Source organism: Tribolium madens, unplaced genomic scaffold, assembly GCF_015345945.1.
Source record: "Tribolium madens isolate multiple individuals breed KSU strain unplaced genomic scaffold, Tmad_KSU_1.1 Scaffold_11;HRSCAF=98;Tcas5.2_LG3b, whole genome shotgun sequence".
Taxonomy (NCBI): Eukaryota; Metazoa; Arthropoda; class Insecta; order Coleoptera; family Tenebrionidae; genus Tribolium; species Tribolium madens.
Window position 1 is genome coordinate 7323987 of NW_025400975.1, and position 8219 is coordinate 7332205.

Sequence of the window (8219 nt, forward strand, 5' to 3'; positions counted from 1 at the left end):
TTAGCGAATTCGAAAGATTTTTTAATTGTCGAAACGGCAACACCAAAATATTATGTATTACATAAAGTTTTAAAAAAATATATAAAAGTGAAATAATATCAACAAAAAACAGTATTTTTGCTAAAACAAAATATTTTTAGTTTTAATAAATAAGATTATTCAATAATTTTGCCGCTCACTGTATACCCTCATCATTCTAAAATTTTTTAGATAGCCCCCTCCCTTTAATTCTTGGATCCGCCCCTGTAGCACATTAAACTTTGATATCACAATTACAGCAGCATAAAAATGATTTTCAAAGTTAAGATAAAAAATTGTGTTTCATTCAAAATCTAATTGGTATTTTTTTTTGATTTTCTGATAAAAATTAGAATTTAAATTTTTGGGAGAAAATTACTTTTTAATTATTTTTTGGCCTTGTTTGTAAATAAAAAATTATCAAATAATTATGAAATGTACCTTATCAATGTCCAGATAAGTGTGAAAAACAGTTTTATTTAATTAGAGGTGGCTATTTCCTTTCTGCGCCTAACCGATGCCCCACCCGGTACAATAAACACTACATCAGAAACTAAACTACATCATTACATGAAATTATTTAATTTAATAAGTAGTAGTAAAAACTAGTTTTTTCAAATGGAACATTCAATATTTGGGCAAATCTGTAATTAAAATTTTATTATTCTGACACTGGAAAAAAAGGTAATTTTTTGTTTACGCTCCCGAAAATAAATAGTACGTAAAATGTTATTTTAGGTACTCAGTTCCCAGTTTTTCCAGACGAAAAAGTAAATTTGGTTACTATGGTGGACGAATTTTTTTAATTAATAGAAAGTGCGAATTCGTTTTTTGGGATCTTTTAGGGACTTGTAACAAAAATAACTATTTTCGTTTTATTTCGGGTTGTAAAAATTTTTCTCTGTTTTTTAAATACCATCGCATCCATAAATAAACTTTTCTTTCCACTCAGTCGGAATAATAAAGCAAAAAATGTTATTCCTTTGCAGTTTTGGCGTAAAAATATGAACTCAATCCGGGGACATACTGTCCACAATTTCTTCAGATTTATGATGCTTTATAAAAAAAAAATTATCCTGTAAGGACTATCAAAAAAAAAACTAAAAAGTTCTAGGACACTTACATGCAAAAATCAACAAAAAAACGTAATGTTTAGTCAAAACGTGACAATGTGGGGCAAAAACGGGACCTAAAAACAGCCTTTTTAATGTACCGTTTCGATTCAAACGATTACCTTTATTAGCGTGTTGAATTGGTACATGTAAATAAACTTTGAATGAGTCTCAGTTGCACGCTTATAATGTAATGAAATGACAATGCATAAAAAAAGTCATTGTCTTGATTCTTGCTGTACAATAAAACAACCAAATTAACTTAAATAACATTTGAAATGGTTTAATTTTTTTCAAACAAATTAACTGTTTCACATTAAATGACAAAGTTTTTAAATTTTTTCAGATAATTCCGATCAGAAAGTCTGCAAGTTGCGCCGAAGTGTCAGTGAACGGTTTAATCATGGCTCGAAGAAAGTTGTATTCCATGATACAATGGCATTACGTTCACGTCCCTCCCGAAGTGAATTGAGACTAGACTTAGGAGAGGAGGATCTAGAGCGATTAGACGGCCTAACTTCGAAAACTAGGAGAAAAAGTCCCACAAAAGTGCGACCGAATGAACCGCCACCACCGCCGCCACCGAGCAAACCCACACAGAAGCTTGGAAAAACCCAAAAAATTAAGGATGAAAAAAGTGAGAAGAAAATTGAGGAAACTTGTGCGAGTCAGCCTGCAAAAACCCAAAAATTTAAGGAACTAGTGGAGGAAAAAAGTGAGAAAAAAATTGAGGAAACTTGTGCGAGTCAGCCTGCAAAAACCCAAAAAATTAAAGATGAAAAAAGTGAGAAGAAAATTGAGGAAACGAGGCAAGAAGTGGCTCCTCCACCTTCTGTTCCTCCTCGAAAAAGGAGTAACAACAAGCAACCCCACGTGAACATAATTCAAACGTCTCCAAGTGTTCATTCCGTCCATGTTGAACCTCCCCCAAATGTTCAAATTGAACCATTGTCTCATTTCGTCCAAATTGAGTCACCACCAAGTGAACCAGCAAACAAAACGGTGGTTCAAATTAACGGCTCGCCGACGGTTCACAAATTACAGATTAAAAACGAATTCGCAGATGTCGTCAACATTCAAACGGTTTCCGTGCTTGATAATCCGCAAAGGAAGACATCAATCATGATAACAGGTGACGATTGTTATTCAACCGTAAACGTTAATGACGACGTTCCACTTTACCAATCTTCGGTTGTTGTAAAAGATACACCGAACGAGAAAACTGTTCACAATACCAAAAAGAGCAGTTCCGTTTACATCATCGGTAATTTCGTTACTCCACTGGTGGAAAATAACGAACTCAAAGTCAATGAATCGGAAAATATGCCCGAAAAAAAGGAGTACGAGGAATGTGATTTAATTGAAACTCCACAGATACATAAAAAGGAAAATCTCCTCTTAGACACATTCAATGAAAACAATATTCCCTCATCGGAGATGCTTAAAGAGCTCCTCAAAGACCCCGTGGAAGCAGTAAGACGGAATTTAGTCCCTCATGTCTGTGGTAAATCAGACGTGTCAAGGAGACCAAGACCCAAGAAATTCGTTTTCGAAGAATTAAATAGTATCAACATTGAAGAATCGCTCCTCCGAATGAAAAACTTGGACTTAAACGACGACGTCAACTCAGAACATAGTTCCTCGACTCAGTACGAACTCATGGACGCCAGTTCTGAGTGTTATACAGATCACAGTAATCGCAGTTCTGTCACTGAAGAAGAATTAGCAAATAGGACCAAGTTTTACGAGTTGTTGGCAGATTCTGCGCTCATTGAAGTGTCAGAAAGTGAAGATCATCATTATGAAAGCATTAAGAATAATTCGGATCCCATTTATGAAGAAATTGAAATTCCACCACCACTCCCGGCAAACCCCCCACCACTGAGTCTTTTAGACGACCTGCATCTGGACAAGGAATACACCACGAGGTACATAACACACTTTTGTCAGAAATAACACAAATTGCTTCATTTCAGTCTAAAATTAGGGTTTAAGAAATGAATTGTATAAAAGACATTAATTTAGAGTGAATTTTGTATTAAAATCGAGCAAAAATGGATTAAAAACAACTCAAATTTAATAATTTCTCTTATTCAAGCCATTATTTTGTTTAAATACTTTGATTCAGGTTGAAAATCGATTGGAAATAGCACAAATTGCTTCATTTCAGCCAAAAATTAAGATTGAAGCAATTATTTTTATAAAATACATTAATTTTAAATGAATTCTGTATTAAAATCAAACAAGATTGAATTGAAAGTTGCTTAAATTGCTTTATTTTGGAAGAAAACTCTCATTCAAGCCATTATTTTGTTGAAATACTTTGATTTAGGCTGATTTCCGACTTGAAAATGAGCCAAATTGATTGAAAATAGCACAACTTGCTTTATTTCAACCTAAAATTGGGATTGAAACAATTATTTTTATAAAATACATTAAATTTGAATGAATTCTGTATTAAAATTTAGCAAAATTAAATTAAAAATAGATCTAATTGCTTTATTTCGGAAGAAAACTCTTATTCAAGACATTATTTTGTTGAAATACTGTAATTCAGATTGGTTTCCGGCTTAAAATTGAGTCAAATCGATTCATTTTAGCTTAAAATTGAAATTGAGGCAATTATTTTTTATAAAATACATTATATTTGAATGAATTCTATATTAAAATCAAGCAAAACTGAAATGAAAATAGCTCAAATTGTTTTATTTTAGAAGAAAACTCTTAATCAAGCCATTATTTGAAATACTTTGATTCAAGTTGATTTCCTACTTGAAAATGAGCCAAAACAATTGAAAATAGTTTTATTCCAGCCTAAAATTGTGATTGAAACAATTATTTTTATAAAATACATTAATTTTGAATGACTTTTGTATTAAAATCAAGCAAAATTGAATTGAAAATAGCTCAAATTGCTTTATTTTGGAAGAAAACTCTAATTTAAGGCATTATTTTGTTGAAATACTTTGATTCAGGTTGATTTCCGACTTAAAATTGAACCAAATCGATTGGAAATAGCACAAATTGCTTCATTTTAGCCTAAAATTGGGATTTAAGAAATTATTTTTATAAAATATATTAATTTGGCATGAATTCTGTATTAAAATCGAGCAAAATTGAATTGCATATTGCTCAAACTGCTTTATTTTGCAAGAAAACTCTTATTCAAGCAATTATTTTTTGAAATATTTTGATTTAGAATGATTTCTGTGTTAAAATCAAGCAAAATTGATTTGAAATTAGCTCAAATTGCTTTATTTTGGAAGAAAACTCTTATTCAATCCATTATTTTGTTGAAATACTTTGTTTTAGGTTGATTTCCGGCTTGAAAATGAGCCAAATCGATTGAAAATAGCACAAATTGCTTTATTTCAACCTAAAATTGGGATTGAAGCAATTATTTTCATTCAAAATACATTAATTTTGAATGAATTCTGTTTTAAAATCGAGATAGTTGCTCAAATTCCTTTATTTAAAAAAAAACTCTTATTCAAGCCATTATATTGTTGAAATACTTTGTTCTAGGTTGATTTCCGGTTTGAAAATAAGCCAAATCGATTGAAAATAGCAGAAATTGCTTTATTTTAGCCTAAAATTAAAATTGAAGCAATTATTTTTATAAAATCCATTAATTTTGAATTAATTCTGTATTAAAATCGAGCAAAATTGATTTGAAATTAGCTCAAATTGCTTTATTTTGGAAGAAAACTTTTATTCAAGACATTATTTTGTTGAAATACTTTGATTCAAGTTGATTTCTTGCTTGAAAATGAGCGAAATCGATTGAAAATATCACAAAACGCTTTATTATTTTTATAAAATACATTAGTTTAGAATGTATTTTGTATTAAAATCGAGAAAAATTAGATTGAAGCTAGTTATTTTGGAAGAAATCTGTTATTCAAGTCATTATTTGAGGTTGATTTGAGAAATAAATTGTTTTGTAGGTCCATATTTGAGGGCGCATCAAAATACGACATTCTGAGTTATTTGGTTGACGCAAAAGAGCGGGGAATTGTCCAAGAAGACAATTACTCGTACAATGATGATACCAAAGAAACCTACAACAGGATCTGCCATATAAGTACTGTGAGCGATTCCAGTGAAGACAACAGTCTGATAATGCCAAGTAATTTAATCGACGATAAAGTCCCCTTCCAGAAGACAGCAGAAGTCGAGAGAAATGACTCTGGTGTTGGTTCCGAGACCAGCAAAAGTTCCTTAAGCAAATACCGAATGAAACAAGAAACCACCACGACTTGTGAAGACTGCGAGGCAGTTCTTGAGTCGAGTCAAGACACCGAACCTTTGATTTGTCGCAAATGTTTGAAAAAACGGTCGGAACGGAAGGAAATCATCACCGAGATTGTGGAAACTGAGGAGAAGTATAGTCGGGATTTGCAGATTATTCTAGAGGAGTTTTACCAACCCATGTTGGTGGCTGGGCTCCTGACACCGGAACAATTATCTGCGATTTTCCTAAATGTGGAGGAACTCCTGGAAAACAGTCAAAGTCTCGCGGAACGGTTAAGAGACGCCGTGGAAATCGCAGTTGAGCAAGGGGATGAGGACCTCCTCACTGTCAACATCGGCAAGATTTTCCTCGAAGCGGCCCCCATGTTGCACGGATTTGAAACCTATTGCGTCCGACAAGGCGCCGCCAGTCTTCTTTTAGCTAGTCTAGAGAAAGAGAAGGAGCTTCTCAGGATTTTCCTGCGAGTGTCTCAAATGGAGAATACAATGCTGAGAAGAATGAATTTGAATTCTTTTCTCATGGTACCTGTTCAACGTGTCACTAAATACCCATTGTTGCTGGCGCGTTTGTATAAGGTTACGCCGGTGCATCATGAAACGAGAGAACAGTTGAAGGAAGCCCAACACAAGATTGAGTTACATCTGAATCACATGAATTCCGAAACGAAAGATGTGCCAAGCAAATTGTGGAGGAGGATTGGGAGTAGTTCCGGGAGGAGGTCAAGCACCGAAATGGATTTGGTTAATATAAAGTTGAGGAAGATTGCTGTTGATGTGTTGGAGTGGAATCATGATGAAGCCAAGTTTGCCTTGGAGGGAAAATTGTTGTTTACTCAACCGACTGATAATAATTGGAGGAAAGGGAGGACGATAAAGCTGACGCCGGTGAATGCCCTCCTTGTGATCAATGGCAAGGTAAGTAGATCTATTTTTATTAAAATGAGTATTTTCTATAAAAAAATAAGGAGCCAACATAGATTTTTCTATTATTAAAATTATTAAAAAATTCGAAATCTGATTATCTGGAGTTGTTTTTTAGCGCTATTCTTAATAAACTGTTCTATTTTTTTTCTCTTATCACAAAATTAGAACTACACAGTACTGTGTAATACGTTTTAAAGGGCAAAAGTAACCCCTATCTTCCACAGGAATGAAGATATTAAAGGTTGAAATTTCAACATTGCTATTTGAGACAGTTCCTGTTGTCCGAACAATCTAAAATTTTGAATTCTCGTCACAATAAAATAATAATATTTATGTTAGTTAATAAGTTATTAACAATTGTTATAAACAATTATCAATATCTCGGCCCCTAATTGGAATACGAAGATGAAACCAACTCCATTTGATAGAACAGAAAAATTCCTACAAGGTGCTGGGTTTGTAAGGGCAAAACTAACTTTATCTCCCACAGGGACGAAGATATTACAGACTGAAATTTTAACATCAATATTTGAGACAGATTCAATACTCTTTGTGTTTAAAATTTAAAGAATTTTGTAAAACAATAAATAAAAAAGACTAAGAAATGAAAAATAAACATACAGGGTGTCCCAGAGCTCCGTATTTCTTCGATTTTTCTAACAGTAAAGAAGATAACGAAATGCGGTTTATTTTGAACGATAGACATTCATTTTTTCTATGATCCAAAAATATTTTCGTCATTATAGGTGATTCCTATATAGGGTGGAGCAACAAAGTTATATTTTTTCTTATGGAACATCCGGTATATTATGCGCTTATTTGAAAGAGGTTTTAATTTTTAGAAAACCCATATAAGGTTTTATGGAGCTATCATGGACCGTTTATCATTTATGGATACTTTTATACCATTTTGAAAAATCGCAGCGGCTTTGCTAGAAAGAAAATGTGAATAAAAACAATTGCAATAATTTTTACTGAGTCTGGTCCTAAATTATTATGGTTGAAATAATGTAACTTTAAAAAATTATCCAACTTTTTTAGAAGATTGATTTTTAATAAGATGTACAATAAAACAGGTAAGGTTTAGACCTCCAAACCCTAGGTTTTTTAGAAAGCTTATTAAAAGCTCTACACGATAAAATAATAACATAAAGGGTGTTTCATTTGAAAAAATCAAGTTACTTGATATTTTGAGAATCTCAATTCTCGGCAGTAGTTGCAAAAGATTGATCAAATTTCTACCTAACTTTAATATGGATATTCTTAGAATTAAAAACTTTTTCAAATGAGCTCATAATATACCGGGTGTTTCGTTATCTTCTTTGCTCACAGAGTAATCGAAGAAATACGGAGCTCTGACACAGTCTGTATATTTAAAAAAAAAATTTTAAAACAAGATCATATTTAAAACAAATATACCAAAAAGTAAAAAATATTTTTTTCTATCAAAGAAAAACATTATTTGTACTTACGGCTTAAATTTTAAAAATTTATAAAAGCTTTGGGGGCGGTCAATTAAGCAAAGTAATTTCAAAGCTTTTATAAATTTTAAAAACTTAAACTAAATGTTCTTCTGTGATAGAAAAAAATATTTTTTCGTTTTAGCATATTTTTTCTAAATAAAAGCATATTTAAAAAAATATCTTATTTATCTATTTTTATTTACATTTTTTTTTAATATTTTCGAAATGAAAATTATCTGATTACAAATTGTCATGAAGTAAAAATGTCACTGTTTACGCCAAAATAGTGGAACTTTTTATTTCTGTTATCTAGTCACAAAAGTGTCACTTTTTTGGCGTTTGGAAATAAAGTTTGTTTGTGTAGAAAAAAAATTATGTAGGAAAAGATTTGTTTTAATCTTTAGCATAAAAAAATAACATTACAATAACAGTAGAACTATTTGTGATA

The 8219-nt window shown here is 31.8% G+C and overlaps 1 protein-coding gene across 1 annotated transcript in view; it reads left to right on the plus strand.

Moving 5' to 3' along the window:
- LOC123004106 overlaps nucleotides 1–8219 on the plus strand; it is a 65057-nt gene that overhangs the window by 52593 nt on the left and 4245 nt on the right. Inside the window, exons 5-6 of the mRNA XM_044397223.1 lie at nucleotides 1477–3058; nucleotides 5078–6299. Of these exons, the coding sequence (XP_044253158.1) occupies nucleotides 1477–3058; nucleotides 5078–6299 (2804 nt within the window). The remainder of the gene's footprint in view (nucleotides 1–1476; nucleotides 3059–5077; nucleotides 6300–8219) is intronic.